Source organism: Camelus bactrianus, chromosome 13 (genome assembly GCF_048773025.1).
Source record: "Camelus bactrianus isolate YW-2024 breed Bactrian camel chromosome 13, ASM4877302v1, whole genome shotgun sequence".
NCBI lineage: Eukaryota > Metazoa > Chordata > Mammalia > Artiodactyla > Camelidae > Camelus > Camelus bactrianus.
This window is the reverse complement of record NC_133551.1, coordinates 79,265,718-79,280,649: the sequence shown is the minus strand read 5'-3', so window position 1 is coordinate 79,280,649 and position 14,932 is coordinate 79,265,718. Positions and strand designations below refer to the sequence as shown.

At 58.5% G+C, this 14,932-nt stretch overlaps 2 protein-coding genes and 1 non-coding gene across 11 annotated transcripts; 2 read left to right on the top strand and 1 right to left on the bottom strand.

Annotated features, from left to right (window-relative positions):
• Nucleotides 1-4: 4 nt before the first annotated feature.
• On the top strand, nucleotides 5-3,253 carry PUSL1 (pseudouridine synthase like 1). The gene is made up of 8 exons (XM_010957678.3): nucleotides 5-180; nucleotides 425-482; nucleotides 576-763; nucleotides 924-1,073; nucleotides 1,162-1,332; nucleotides 2,123-2,177; nucleotides 2,256-2,418; nucleotides 2,877-3,253. Exons 1-8 carry the CDS (start codon nucleotides 104-106, stop codon nucleotides 2,930-2,932), a joined length of 918 nt encoding a protein of 305 aa, XP_010955980.2. The 5' UTR covers nucleotides 5-103; the 3' UTR covers nucleotides 2,933-3,253.
• On the bottom strand, nucleotides 3,165-14,931 carry INTS11 (integrator complex subunit 11). 9 transcript variants are annotated; one of them, XM_074377727.1, is made up of 17 exons: nucleotides 14,774-14,931; nucleotides 12,713-12,810; nucleotides 12,136-12,209; nucleotides 10,806-11,034; nucleotides 6,892-6,990; nucleotides 6,771-6,805; nucleotides 6,415-6,553; nucleotides 5,867-5,931; nucleotides 5,462-5,699; nucleotides 5,267-5,350; nucleotides 4,744-4,833; nucleotides 4,470-4,632; nucleotides 4,254-4,361; nucleotides 4,090-4,151; nucleotides 3,869-4,011; nucleotides 3,656-3,785; nucleotides 3,165-3,544 (listed from the first exon to the last, which is right to left on the bottom strand). In XM_074377727.1, the coding sequence occupies exons 1-17, from the start codon at nucleotides 14,799-14,801 to the stop codon at nucleotides 3,482-3,484; spliced, it is 1,848 nt and encodes a 615-aa protein (XP_074233828.1). In that variant the 5' UTR covers nucleotides 14,802-14,931; the 3' UTR covers nucleotides 3,165-3,481. The 9 variants fall into 9 exon arrangements, 8 of the variants coding, with proteins under 8 accessions (XP_074233828.1, XP_074233829.1, XP_074233827.1 ...); XM_074377728.1 differs by having other exon boundaries at nucleotides 5,510-5,699; XM_074377726.1 differs by having other exon boundaries at nucleotides 12,713-12,855; nucleotides 14,774-14,920.
• TRNAS-AGA (transfer RNA serine (anticodon AGA)) lies at nucleotides 8,259-8,331 on the top strand. Its single transcript has one exon. It is a non-coding gene; the product is annotated as a tRNA-Ser (tRNA).
• Nucleotide 14,932: the final 1 nt, after the last annotated feature.

Genomic DNA, 14,932 nt, shown 5'->3' with positions numbered 1-14,932 from the left:
GCTAGGGTGCGCGCGCACGCAGGCCCACGTGCGGCGTCGGCCCTTTTGGCGCTCCGCGTGCTCCGGTTCTGCTGGGTCCCGCTCCGCCCGGTCCGGCCTGGCCATGGGCGTCGGCCTGGCCGCGGGCTCGGTGCGCGTACGCTACCTCGTGTACTTCCAGTACTTGGGCACAGACTTTAAGTACGTCCTCCGGGCCCCCCTTGTGTAGCCTGGCGCCGTGGGGAGCACCCGAGCTCGATCTGGAGAGCGGCGGCCGGCCAGCACCAGAGGGGAGGGCGGGAGCTACGTTTAGGATCCGCGCCTCTGGCCTCGGTCCCTGGCCCGGAGAAGACTGCGCGGCCACATTTGGCTGCAGAGGGTGGGGCGGGTGGAGCCTGGGACGGGGCGGCCTCGGCGTGCTAACCTCCGCTCGCCCTTTCCGCAGCGGAGTAGCGGCCGTCAGGGGTGCCCAGCACGCCGTCGGGGTCCAGAACTACCTGGAGGTGAGCTCCGCTGGCCCAACCCCCGGGATGAAGGAGGGGGACTCCGGGGAGGTGCAGATGGGAGCTCTGCTCGCGGACGCTATGTCCCGCTAGGAGGCCGCAGAGCGGCTGAACTCGGTCGTGCCGGTCAAGTTCACCATCTCCAGCCGTACGGATGCTGGAGTCCACGCCCTGAGCAACGCGGCGCACTTGGATATCGAGCGCCGCTCAGGCCAGCCACCCTTCACCCCTGAGGAGCTGACGGAGGCCCTCAACACCCACCTGAGGCACCCGGCCATCCGGTGAGTGTTGCTGGGCTCTCCCGGGACTCTTGCAGTATGGGTAGAGGCGGAAGGTCAGGAAAAACTTTGTATCTGGACAGAACTTCTTGCGGGTGATGGGGGAGATGCCAAGATGTCACTTGAACAGGTGGTGGGGTCATTCCTGGCCTGACTCCCACAGGGTACTGCAGGCTTTCCGTGTGCCCAGTGACTTCCATGCCCGCTACGCAGCCACGTCCAGGACCTATCTGTACCGCCTGGCTACTGGCTGCCCCAGGCCTGACCAGCTGTCTGTGTTTGAACGAAACCGGTGCTGGGCACTGCAGGCAGAGTAAGTGGGTGTGAGAGTGAGCAGGAGGGGGTTGCCAGACCCACCTGGCTGGCGGTTCACTCCTGACCTCTCACCTGGCTCCTTACAGCTGCTTGGATGTGGCTGCCATGCAGGAGGCCGCCCAGCACCTCCTGGGTACACATGACTTCAGTGCCTTCCAGTCGGCGGGCAGCCCGGCTGCTAGCTCAGTGCGCACACTGCGTCAAGCCTCAGTGTCTCCCGATCCAGCCAGCCCCTTTGTCCTCCCCCAAGAGAGCAGGTGAGGAAGGGCAGCCTGCACTCTGGTCTGGAGGCTGCAAAGGCTGGATTTAGTTCCAGCACCTTCCCTGATGAGTGCAGTACAGAGGCAGGACTGGGGGCTCCCGGGGCACGTGTTGGCTGTCAGGGAGGACGTGCTGGTCAGCTGAATGGTATGGCCCCAACACACCCAAAGTCTGCAACTGTGCCCTCCCCCAAGGTTGGGGTCCTTTCCAGAGCTGCCGACTATAGATTCTGGCAGCTGCAGAAAAGGTTCCACTGGGTGGAAGCGCCAGGCCAGTGGTTCCAGCCCAGTCTGGCAAGGGTTGGTGCCCCTGGCTCTAGCACTGTATTGGGGCCTCTGGCCAGATGACAGCTACTGACTTTCAGAACCTTCCCAGTTAGGGCTAGCACTGAAGGGAGGAGGGGCTTCTGCACAGCCAGCCTGGGACCCAAAGACCTGGGGCTTGTCTCGGGGAGATGAACTGGCTGGCTGCACCCTCTCCCTCAGCTGTGCCAGAGCCCACAGCAGGACCGCAGCCTCGGCAGCACCTCCACCTGCGGGCCTCATCCCCACAGCCGAGGCCCCCAGGATGTTCTCCTGTCCTTCCCTCTCACAGGTGTCCCCTCTCTGGTTTTAGTCTCTCTTTCATCAAACTGGTGGGGTGGGGTGGTCAGTGGAGGTCTCTGGGGTGAAGGGGAGGGTGGGAACCAGTCATTCCCCACCCCCTGCCCTGTCCTCCTCGTCTGAGGCCACACTGCAGGATGGGGCTGCCCTGAGGCCATGATGTCACAGGTGCCCCTGCCCTCAGGAAGCTACAGTTCTGGAGCCTGGAGTTTGAGAGCCAGTCTTTCCTGTACAGACAGGTGGGCTCTGTCCTGGGGCCCTCCCGGGGGTGGGGCCCAGGGCTCGGGCAGTTGCAGCAGTCTGGTCTTGGGTCACAGGTGCGGAGGATGACAGCTGTGCTGGTGGCTGTGGGGCTGGGGGCTTTGACACCTGCTCAAGTGAAGGCAATTCTGGAGAGCCGGGACCCCCTGGGCAGACACCAGACCCGTGTGGCCCCAGCCCATGGCTTATTCCTGAAGTCAGTGCTCTACCCGGATCTTGGTAAGAGGTGGCAGCCTGAGGAGATCCCTGTTTGTTACCCCACTGACCAACCCTTCCCAAGGCTGGGTCTTTGCTGGGGCCAGGCCTCTCAGTGGCAGTGTTAGCCCAATAGTCAGGAATCCAGCGTGTGTGCAATAGGAAAGCCAGGCCCCAAGGGGCAGGGAGGTCCCAAGTTAGCCAACAGACCTCAGGCTGGAGACCAGTAGCCCAAAGGCAGGCAGGCAGCTTTGAATAGAGGTGCCACAGCCCCTCAGTCCAAGCTCCACTTATACATGGCCCCTATGGGGGAGTTTCTAGTGGGGGAGGGAGGCTGAGAGGGGGGTTCCAGAAGGCAGCATAAGTTAAGAGGGCTTTGAATCCTGGGGCAAAGGCAGGGGCTCCGTAGCCATGCTGAAGGCTCTGGCCCAGCCCCTGCAGAGACTGCCTTGCTCTGAAAATGACCTGGAGTTTGTCGGCAGGGTCTGCCCCCATGCAGCCTCACGCGCCCTCCGAGTCCACGGCACAGAAGTCCTGACAACCCCCAGATGCCCAGACAAGGTCACAGCAGCCATGGCGTGCTAGGCCCAGCTGCTGGACCCCGCCCCGTCTGCACACCATTGTGCCAGGCAGGAGCCAGCCCTGTGTTGTCCTGGGGCCACAGCAGGCCCCCTGCCTCCTGTCAGTCTGTGCCTGCCCCAAGTTCCCACCTCCCTAGGCACCTGCAGGAGGCAGGTGTAAGCACCAGGAAGGGAAACACCCAGACAGCCTGTGGTTCTGTTTTTAATGGAAATCAGTACCCCGGGAGCCCCTAACCATCTTCCGGGAGCCCAGGAGTAGAAATAAAAGGTGAAGAGGCCACCTGGCCCCTGTATTTCTTTAGCCAAAAGCAGCTGCTTGGGCAGGTGCATGGCCCTGTGGTTTCCCCACGGGTGAGGTTCCACATCGAAGACACAGAGCAGAGCCTGGGGTGGGAGCCGGGTCCATCTGGCTAGGCCAGGGCAGAGCCAGGCGCAGACAGTCCTGGAGTGGAGACCAGGTCCCTTCGGCTGGGAAAAGGCAGAGGCGGGTGCCTGACAGTGGGGCCTCAGCTGGCCTGGGGCAGGCCCTTCTTGAGCAGAGACGTGAGGTAGCTTCCCAACTCCTCATCCTACAGCCAAAGGCAAGTGGGGGCTGTTGGCTCCTCCCCCCCCCCCCCCCAGGCAGCCCAGGGTGATGGGGTGACCCCGCCTGTCCTAATCTGCTACCAGGGGCCGCTCACCTGGTAGGTCCAGGAGACCAGCAGCACCTTGGTGCTTGGGTCCTCTGAGTGGGCGGCAGCCTGGATGAGGATGGACTCCACGGTCACGGAGCCATCAGGAAGGTGCTGCACGCAGTGGTCCTTGAGGACGCTGCAAGGAGGCTTGGTGAGACTCTGCCTGTGCCCCATTCACACCCTGCCCCCCAGGGCCAGAGGGGCGGGTGCAGCGCCCACCTCTTCAGGTGGCTGTACACGCGCAAGGCTGTCTCCTGCTCCTTGCGTGTGTCGTGCAGGTGCACACGGCAGGTGAAGCGCAGCTGGTGCTCGGCTAGGCCCAGCTCCTTGAGGGCCTGCTCTGAGGACACAAGCCGGAAGTTCTGCAGGGCAGTGGCAGGTCAGAGAGCTTGGGAGCAGGCCCCGCCCCCGCCCCCGCCCCATGACTGCTGCGCACTCACACTGTCCTTCATGATCAGGGTGCCGTGCAAGAGCCGGGGCTTCTTGGCATCCGGGAGTAGCCCTGTGAGGCAGGGGCAGGGGCAGGGGCAGGGGGCTGGAGCTGTCTGTGGGGCCACCTGCCCAGCAGCTGCCCCACCCCACCCAGCGTGCCCTGCCCACATACCCTGTGCCATCTCCCGCTTCAGCAGCCCCAGTGAGATGCCCACGGGGATGCTGGGGCTTGTGGACAGCGTCACCGTCTCGCCGTTGGCCGGCATATAGCAGCTGACCCCTGGGCCGGGGGGTGAGAGAGCCTCAGTCCAGGGTGCCTGGCCCTGTCTGCACCAGGCCCTGCCTGAACCCCCCCTCACCCATGCCCGCCCTCGCCTGGGCTGCCTACGGAATTCCTGCTCAATCTTCTGCTTCAGAAACTCCATCTTCTTGGCCTCGCCATGCACCAGCAGCACGTTCTCTGGCTCCGCCTGGCCCACCAGCTGCATGATGCCCTTGGCGTCTGCGTGGGCACTGAAGGACATGTACTCCACCTGCATCTTGACCTCCAGCTGCAGTGTCACAGCACGCATGCGAGCTGTCAGCACAGGGGCAGCTCTGAGGCCCCACCCACCCAGCAGGGGTTCCACAGAGCTGGGGGAGGCAGGGTAGGGGTGACTCACCACCTGCCGACCCTCCATCTCCAGCTTGCGCTGCCCACTGAGGATCTTGTGGCCCACGGTGCCCTGCACGCAGTAGCCAGGCATGATGACCTGTAGGGAGGGAGGGATGGTGCTGGCTGCTGCCCTGGACCCCACAGGCCTCCCACCTCCTACCTCGGGGTTTCCTCCAAGGACACCCCCCCGCCCACCCTTTCTGCCCGTCTGAACCTGAGCCCTTCCTTGGTAGAGGCCCCTTGCCATTCCAGGCCTCACTGCAGACCCAGGGACGCTCAGGGTCTCAGCACAAGTGTGCCCAGGCCTGACACCACAATGGCTGCTCAGGAGGCCGAGGGCTTCCCTGCCTGGTGCACATGGACCAAGATGCAGCAGGAGTCTGAGCTGCCTGGGTCGGACACCAGAGCCCAGAGTACCAAGCCGCCTCCTGACAGCAGCAATGTCCCCAAGCCAGGGAGAACCTGACCCCCCTACCCCTGCCCAACCTCGCCAGCACTCCAGGGCCAGGCCCTGGGGTCCAGACCCGCACCATGTTCCTCTCACTCCCTGCCCACTTCCGGAAGATCTGGAGGGATTGGCCAGCATGCAGCATCCCTGGTGTGGCAAACACGACCTGCAGGACGGGAGTGGGGGCGGGCGGTCAGAGCAGCAGAACCCCACCTGCCCTCAGAGCCTTCTGACTTCCCTGCTTCCCAGCACGGGGGCACCTCACTCCCTGCATGACCTGCAGGCAGGGCCCCAGCCTGGCAGGACCCCTCAACCCTGACCGCACCATCGGACCAGGGCTGTCGGCAAACGCCCGGTCGAAGGCCTTGATGTGCTTGAACTCAAACATGTTCCTCTGCACAAAGGTCTTCCGGATCTTCTGGTTGGTCCAGGGGATGAAGAGCTTGTAGTAGTGGTTGGCCTTCTCCGTCAGACCCGTGGAGAAGTAGATGGGGGCCTTCAGGTCCATGCGCTCCCTGTAGCCAGGGCAGGACATGGTGGAGAGGCTGCCGGGCAGGGCCTGTCTGGGGCCCCGCATGCCCTCAGCTAGGCTGAGTCCAGTGCAAGGAATGCCACTCCCCGACACCTCCCACCCTACGGCCAGCAGGCCAGGGCTTCCAGGAGCCATCCTGGCTGTACCTACCAGAAGGTCTCCAACAGGATGCAGAGCTCCTGAGCGCGGCCCAGAGCAAACACGGGGATCAGCACCTGCAGGGGGAGGGTAGGGAGGGCAAGGGCGGCTCGGGCTGGAACCCTGGCCACGTTGACCACCCCCAAGCACAGTGGCGGCAGTGGCTCCCTGTGGCTGCCTTCTAAGGGAGCAGCTGCTGTGAAGACCAGCCCTGCTGGCAGCTCTGATGGCTGGAGGCTGTGTCCACTGAGGTCATGGCCTGGCATCTGGATGGCTGAACTGTAGACAGCCCCCCACGTCCTGCCCCCAGCCAGTCTGTCCAAAAGTGACCATGGCAGATGCTCTGGCCAGCCCTTCACTGGGATCTGAGACATGAAGGCCAATGAACCCCCACTGAAGGGTCTTCAAGGTGAATTTTCCCTCCCATTCTGAGCATAACCTCTTCCCTCTATGCCCACAACACAGCACCATGGCCCCTGACCACCTGCCAGGGGAAGCTGAAAGGCTTGGGGGCCACGAGGCCCAGCCCTGACTGGTGCCCATCACCCCACGGCTGCTACCTTCCCACCACGCTCCACGGTCTCGTGAACCTTCTTCAGGAAGTCTCGCTCCCGGCAGCGCTTGGAGTCTCGGATGGTGGTTGCGTACGTGGACTCTGTGATGAGCAGGTTGGGGCGGCATTTGTCGATCCAGGCAGCTCTAGAACAGGTGGACAGGGCTCACGGTGGCAAGGTTTGGAGCAACCCCTGGATGCCAGCCCCTGCCCTCCTGCACAGGCCCCAGCAGTCAAACATCACAGGCAGCACCTGAGGGGGCCGGTGACGAGCTGATCCCTGGGAACCTGGCACACCCCTGAGGGTCACTGTGCTGCTGGGGCCCCACAGTGTGAAATAAATGCACTAGCCGGCCTACCTACCCCAAATGCCGGTCCGGGGTCATGTTATAATCACCCTGCAAAGAATGTGGCCGTGAGGAGGATGCCTCCTCCCTCTCCCTGGCCAGGCAGTCCTTCCTGTGCCCCAGACGCTTCCACTGACCGTGTAGACCACAGACTCTGAGCCCACTTTAATCTGGAACATGGCTGCTCCCAGCACGTGGCCTGCATAGTAAGCCTTGATTTCCAGTTCATCATCCACCTACGAAGAAAAGGGCTGAACTCAGGTCTGCAGGTGGTGCTGGGCCGGTGGTTGGTTAAGGGAGGACGGCAGAGGGGCAGGGAGGTGGGGGACGGACATGGACGACGTCTTCTAAGCCTTTTGTTGTCCCTGTTTTTCACACACGAAGCTCAGTTCTCAATCAAAAGCAACCAGACACCAGAAATGAGACAACAGGGACGAAACCAAGAGAAGTAACAGTCTGGAAAAGCAAACTCAGGACTTCTGAAGTTCTCGGACATGGACTTCAAAGGACTGTGGCTAATGTATTCAGAGATAGAGGAGGATTGAGAAGGTCGGCCAAAAACTAGAAATCACTTTTCACAATGTAGGAATTTTAAAGCCAGAAATGATAACAACCCAAACTAAGAATCCAACGACCCACAGCACCCAAGGCAGTCTACAGACGCAGCACAATCCTGTCCAATGCCAATGGCTTTCTTCACAGAACCAGAACAAATAACTGTAAAATCTGTATGGAAACACGAAAGACTCTGAATAGCCAAAACAACCTTGAGAACGAAGAACGGAGCTGGAGTAATCAGGCTCTCTGACTTCAGATGACACTGTAAAGCTACAGTCATCAGAACCGTGTGGTACTGGCACAAAAACAGAATATAGATCAATGGAACAGGATAGAGAGCCCAGAAATAAACCCGCACACTTATGGTCAATTAATCTATGACAAAGGAGGTAAGAATATACAATGGAGAAAAGAGTGTCATCAGTAAGTCGTGCTGGGAAAACTGGACAGCTACCTGTAAAAGACCAACATTAGAATGTTTTCTAACACCATATACAGAAATAAACTCAAAATGGATTAAAGACCTAAACATAAGACCAGAAACCAGAAAACTCCTAGAGGAAAACATACACAGAGCACACTTTGACATAAATTGTAGCAATATTTTTTTGGATTTGTCTCCTAAAGCAAAGAAAATAAAAACAAAAATAAACAAATGGAACCTAATTAGACAAAGCTTTTGCATCCACAAAATGAAAAGATAACTTGCTGAACAGGAGAAAATATTTGCAAATGACATGACCTATAAGGCATTAATATCCAAAATACATGAATAGTTCATACAACTCAACATCCAAAAAACAACCTGATTAAAAAATGGGCAGAAGACCTGAACAGAGATTTTTACAAAGAGGACATGTAGATGGCCAACAGGCACATGAACAGATGCTCAGCATCCCTAATCAAATCAAATACAGGGAAATGCAGATCAAAACCACAATGAGAAGGAGGGTATAGCTCAGCGATAGAGTGCGTGCTTAGAATGCACAAGGTCCTGGGTTCAATCCCCAGTGCCTCCATTAAAATAATAAATAAACCTGATTACCTACACCCCACCAAAAAAATAAAAATTAAAAAAAAAAAAAACCAACACAATGAGGTATCACCTCATACCTGTCAGAACAGCCATCATCAAAAAGGCCACAGATAACAAATGCTGGTGAGGACGTGAAGAAAAGGGAACTTTCGTGCACTGTTGGTAGGAATGTAAATCAGTGCAGCCACTGTGGAAAACAGTATGGAAGTTCCTCAAAAAACTAAAAACAGAACTACCATATGACCTAGCAATTCCAATCCTGGGTATATATCTGAAAAAAATGGAAACACTAATTCAAAAAGATACATACACCCCAATGTTCACAGCAGCATTATTTGAAATAGCCAAGACATGGATGCAACCTAAGTGTCCATCGACTGATGACTGGATAAAGAAGCTGTGGGATATTTATACAATGGAATACTACTCAGCCATAAAAAAGAAATTTTGCCATCTGCAGCAACATGGATGGACTTGGAGGGCATTATGCTAAGTGAAATGAGTCAGACAGAGAGAGACAAATACTGTATGATATCATTTGTATGTGGAATCTAAAAGATGTAACACAGTCAATATAACAAAAAGAAGCAGACTCACAGATACAGAGAACAAATTAGTGGTTACAAGTTGGGAGAGGGAAGGGGGAGGGGCAAGACTGGGGTAGAAGATTAAAAGGAATAAACTGTCACATATAAAATAAATAAGCTACAAGGACACATTTTACAACACAGGGAGTATAACCAATATTTTATAATAAGTGGAGTATAATCTTTAAAAATTGAATCACCGTGCTTGTGATACTGTAACTCAACTATATATTAACCTTTCTAAAAAGGAATTTGACAGATGAGTTTAACAGCATGTTACTGAGAAGAGAATTAATGAACCAAGATGTCCGGAAGAGGATATCCAGCGCAGAGCACGGAGGAACAGGACGGGGAGGGTATGGGGAAGAAAGGTCTGGCATTCGGCTGACAGGGCCCAGCTGGGAGGAGAGCAGCAGGCAGAACCGCAGATCCAGGAGGCCCCGCATGAGAGCAGGCTCAGCAAGACGAGATGGGGGTCCACACCACATGCCCACCACAGCCCACGGGGAATGACACCCTCCTCCAAGCAGCCCGAGAAAGATTCTCTTCCGAACAGCAGGTAGGAAGACCACAGCGCTGAAAGTAACGGTCACCCTAATGAAAGCAGTCTTTCAACGAGGGTGAAATAAACCCATCTGAGAATTCATCACCAGCAGACCTGCACCTGCCGTCCCCAGGCAGAGGGTGAATTATCCTAAACAAGAAGCAAAGAATGCAGGGAGCAGAGACAGTGGGCAGCTGGCGGGCCTGACGTGGCCAGCATGCAGGAGGAGGCTGTGCTGGCCGCACACACGAGGGAATCCAAGCACCCAGAGGCACAGCCTGCGCGTCAGGGGAGGGGAAGCGGGCTTAGAGTCTCCTCAGGCTCTGCCTTGTCCGGGAAAGAGTCTGAAGTTCCAAGTACCTTAGACTTTTGTTGTTGTGGATGTTTTGTAATCTCTATCGCCAAAAAAATTACAAAACAATATATTGTTACTAACCAAATTAGAGGAGAAATAGAATCTTAAAAAATCGGGGGGGGGGAGGGTATAGTTCAAGTGGTGGAGCACATGCTTAGCATGCATGAGGTCCTGGGTTCAATCCCCAGTACCTCCTCTAAAAAAAAATAAATGAACCTAATTACCTCCCCCCCAAAATAAAAAAAGTTAAATAATACAGTAAGTAAAAAAAAAAAAATTTTTTTAAATCAATCCAGAAAAAGGCAATAAACTGGGGGAAATAACAGAAGAGGCAGGACAAGCAAGAAGCAGACGGTAGAAGGCTCCCAGAGTTGCCTTATACGTGCAGAGTCCAAACCCTCCCCCTGAGGGACAGGTTAACAGGCTGGACTGAACACAAACCATGTGCTTCTTCAAAGAATCACAAATAAGACATGCTGCAGGAAGGACGTCTGTGCAAACACCCCCCAAAGGTGGGGAGCCAGGGCTGAACCACGTTACCAGGGACAGATGCAGAGGTAGAAGCCCCGTGACAGATAAACACGCTACCTCGTGTGACGAAGGGTTCAGCCAGAAGGATCAGATGGCCCCAAACTTAAAAACCTAATAACCAGCAAAACCAAGACTAAGGAGAAACAGACAAATCCACAACCTTTGGGGTAAACTTCACCGAAGCTGATGTCACTTCCCGCCTTCAACACTTCACTTCCTCGCTGACCTGCGCACAACAGCCACTGAGACGAAGCCCAGACTCCACTGCCCGGTACCCGGGCTGGCCTGCCCTGCCCACCGGTGCACTGGAGCTCCAGGGAGCCTCTGACCTGGCCCCCAGGGTGCTCAGAGCTGGAGCAGCGGCAGGGGCCCCGCCCAAGTACTGCTGCCCCTGGGGCCAGACAGAAGAGAGTGCGAGGTGGGGTGTGTGCAGCCCTGACCTGGACTGTCTGGTGGAGGTGGACGGCCACCACCTTCTTCATGCAGTCCTTGATCATCTGGGACGTGAAGAAGTTGGCCTCACCCTTCTTGTCCACGGCGATCTTGCGGTAGTCCTCCAGCAGGATGGGGCAGATGGCCTGGGTGGGCTGGGTCATGTAGATGGGCCCGTCGTAGCCCACCATCTCGCTGAAGTAGGGCAGTGCCCCGCAGTGGTCCAGGTGGAAGTGGCTGGGGGTGCACCGCCCGTCAGCCGGGGCCCTGCTCCCCAGTGAGCCCCACCTCTCACCGCCCCTGTGCGCCAGCCCGGGCTCAAGGTCAGCCACTCACTCTCCTCCACTCCGAGTGCCTGCTGTGTGTCACTCTGCCCTAAGTATGCACTGAGGAGTGAGGAAGGGGCAAGAGAGGCGACCCTGCTGTCACCTGGGACTTAGACCCTGAACATCCAGCACAGCAATAACCACTCCAGGCACCACACGTGTCAGACGTCACGTCCCAGGAAGAAACAGAAAGGTGCCGGGGGACAGTGTATTTGAGTCACCATCCTGGGTGGCGGTCGGGAAGACAGAGAAGGGCTGGCAACAGGATGAGGCCTGGGAAGGCATCAGGGCAGGGGGAATAGCGGTGCAGTGCCCAGGCGGAGCCGACCCACCGGGTGTAAGCCTAGGTCCAAGGAGGGGCCAGGACCAAAGGGACCCCCAGCTGGGGACAAGGCTGCCTCAGGTTGGCAGGTCCCTGAGCTGCAGGTGTTGGGGGTGGGGACAGGCAGGAGGCCGCTGAGGTCATCTAGGCCACCTGGTGAAGGTCAGGGTGGTGAGGGGGTCTGGGTCCCATAAATGTTTGTCTAGGGGAGTGTGGGGGTGGGGAGGCTGGACCTTGAGCCTGGAGGTCAGGAGCAGAGTGGATGAGGACCTGGGGAGGCCCGCAAGATTGAGGACTGGCCAGGAGGGTATGGTCACTGCTGCTAAGTGTTGAGAGGCTGAGTGCCAAGCCCTGGGCTCAGTAGCTGAGACGCACTATTGGTGGGGTGGCCCCCAAGCACCCTCTGCCCATCTTCCTGGGGCACCCGGGGCTCCTTCCCATGGCACTGGGGCGGGAGGTACAGCCAACAGGCACACACAGCTCAGAGGACCCCCTGGCTCTACAAGGCTGGCCTTGCCCACCAAGGAGCAGCCATGAACACCTATGACCACAGTGTCCAGCAGTGGAAAAGCCAGCCCCGAGGGTGAGGCACCTGGGACAGAACCCGGGCCGGCGGCAGCCCTCGGCCTACACCCCACCACAGGGCCCGGGAGGCGGGGAAGGCAGGAGCTGGCAGTGTCAGGCGCCCACCTGATGATCACACAGTCCAGGAAGTCGGTCAGCCGGCCGTTGCGGGTGATGTAGGAAAAGTCAGGGAAGCGCCTCTGCCAAGCCGAGAGAAAGAGTCAGGACGAAAGCGTCAGGATGGGCAGGCTGCCTGGGTCTGCAGGAGCTGGAGGGAGCTGCCCCCAGGGGGATGGGGGTGCAGGCTGACCCTGGACACTGCCCCCCCCACCCCACAGGCCCTCCAGGACTGCTGACTATACACAGCCTCCAAGCATGCACAGAGGGGGTCAAACTGCCAGACCAGTAACCCAGCCAGAAGCCCAGCCTGCAGTCACAGAGCCAGCCCCACACAGCCCTTCACTGACCCACCCCCCAACACAGGGTGCCCCGCCTGTTAAGTGATGGTGGGGGGCTGCGCAGGGATGCAGTGATCCCAGACCCACCTGCCTCCTACCAATGCTCACGTGCTCAGACCATCCCCACTCCATGTAACAGACCTAAGACTCCAAGGCCTGAGCCCTACTGCTGGCGGTGACTGAAGTGGCCTGGGCGATGGCTGCCCACCCTCGAGTGCCTCTGGGCCACCTTCCCCAGGACTCACATCGTCGCTGAAGCCCATGTGCATCCCACAGTCCAGCATGACGTTCTTGCCCCCGATGGAGACCAGAATGCAGCTTCGGCCAACATCCTGGCCAGCCCCTGAACAGGAGGGCGGGTGAGAGGTGCTGCCTCCCTCCGTGGCCCCTGCAAGGACAGCCCCAAGGCCAAGGCCAAGCCACCTGCTCCACAGGATGCTCTGGGCCCCTCGCCCTGCAGAACACTCAATGGGCTGGGGAAACAGACTTCTGTGGCTGCTGTGTGGACGACGTGTGAGAGAAGCATCTCCACCTCCACATATGGAGAAGGGAAATGCACAGGGAAGGGACAAGGCGCCAAGGCCACCTCGGGCTCTTCCCCACTGCCTCAGGCCCTGCCACTCCCCTCTCCAGGCAGCTGCACAGCCACCCACCCACCTGGGCCCACCTGCACCTTCAAGGCCAGGGGCTGAGTAAGGGTGCTGGACACTGGTCCCAGCACTCAACAGAGGCAAGTCGAGTCTCCCTGGGGCCTCACCACTCGTTCCAAAACCTTAGCAGGGGCCACATTGGAGCTGCGGGGCCCCCTGCCCTCAAGAGGCATCAGGCAGCTCCTGGTGGTGCCACTGCAGAGGGACACTGTGTGGCTTCAGTGCAGCCACGGGGAAACACGGCTCCCCTGTTCAGCAATGACCAACTACAATGGCCGCAGTACAGATGCCCCACCACTGTGCCCTTACCAGCCCAGATCTGCACCCGAGTCCCATCCATGTTCCTGACCTCCAAGCCCTGCCCAGATGCCCCAGTCACTGTGGGGCAAATCCCAGCCACCTCATACAGCCATCTGTCACCTCTGGGGTCTGGGGGTCCAGAAGGAACACAGCTTTGCAAGACCTGATGACAGCAAATGACAAGCTTGTCATCTTGAAACCCACAAGCCTCCCTCTGCTGCCACCTGAACCTTCTGTGAGCACCACACACACGGCTGACCAGGCCACAGCAGGTGATGGCTTCGCTTGCCCATCTCAGGCAGCTCAGCCACAAGCAGTGGCCTCAAAGTCTCTCACAGGCCTGGCCTGTTCCTACCCAGATGGCAATGTCTCAGCCGTCGGCTTTCTGCTGCCCCTCCAGCCCAGAGCCATGCCCAGCTCAGAAGCCCTGCAAATATCTGTGGGAAGCGGAAGGGCCACCCCTCTTTACAGACAAGAATGTGAAGTCACAGAAATCCCAGGACCAGCCCACAGGCACATGAGCAATGAGAAAGGGGCCAAATGGGAAAAAGGCATGCTGGAAGGAGGATCCCGCAGAAACCCCTGGAGAAGAACCAGGCACTAGGGAGAGTGTGGGGCTTTAGCAGCTGAGTGGGGTGCCCTGAGCCAACAGCTAAGAGAGGCCGTGGGGGTGACCACAACTATGGCAGCGTGAGATGTGTGCTCTGACCCCGCAGACCAGCGGCATGAGTGTTCGCTGCAGCTGTCAACAGCTCAGTGCCCACAGTGGGGGCTGGGTAGGCTATTCAGCAGGAAGACCTCAGGCCAGAAGAAAGGATTTGGAGCTGTGCGGGGCAGCCCAACGCGAACATGCTCCCAATGCAGGGCCCAGGGAAGGTGACAGGTTCCCGAACAGAACCGAGCATGTGTACGCGAAGAGTACTCAGACACATCTGGAAGGCTGGCCACCAAAGTGATAACCCCAGCCGTTCCTGGGACACGGGACTCCGAGTGGTCTTTCCTCCTTCGCACCCTTCTATATTCTTTGGGCCTTTAAACTGTACACCTACATCTTTTGCAAAAACCTTTTTTTTTTCTTAACGCTGCAGTTGTCAAGCAAAAGGGCTGACCCGGGGTGAACCGCCGACGGACCAAGGAGGCTGCGGGGAAGCAGGGCGCGAGACAGACGGAGGAGGTGGAAGGGCAGGGATTGGCGAGGAAGCAGAGGCAGGAGCACAGGCGCAGTGAAGCACCAGCGCGGGGTACAGGGGGCGCGCAGGAAGCACTGGTACGCCCGGGGTGGGCGCCTGCGCGGCCGCCCTGCCCTCCGAGCCCTCCCACGGCCCCTCCTCGGCGCTCCCCCCGCGCGGCACTCACCCAGGGGCGTGACCCTGATCTCGGGCATCCTGCCGCTCGCGCTCAGCGAGCCGGCGGGACCACCACGACCCCGCGAGACCCCGGCGCCAGGACCTCAGACCCAGCCACGCGCGCCCCAGTCGCGGCAACTCTGCGCAGGCGCAGCCCCAACGGGGCCGG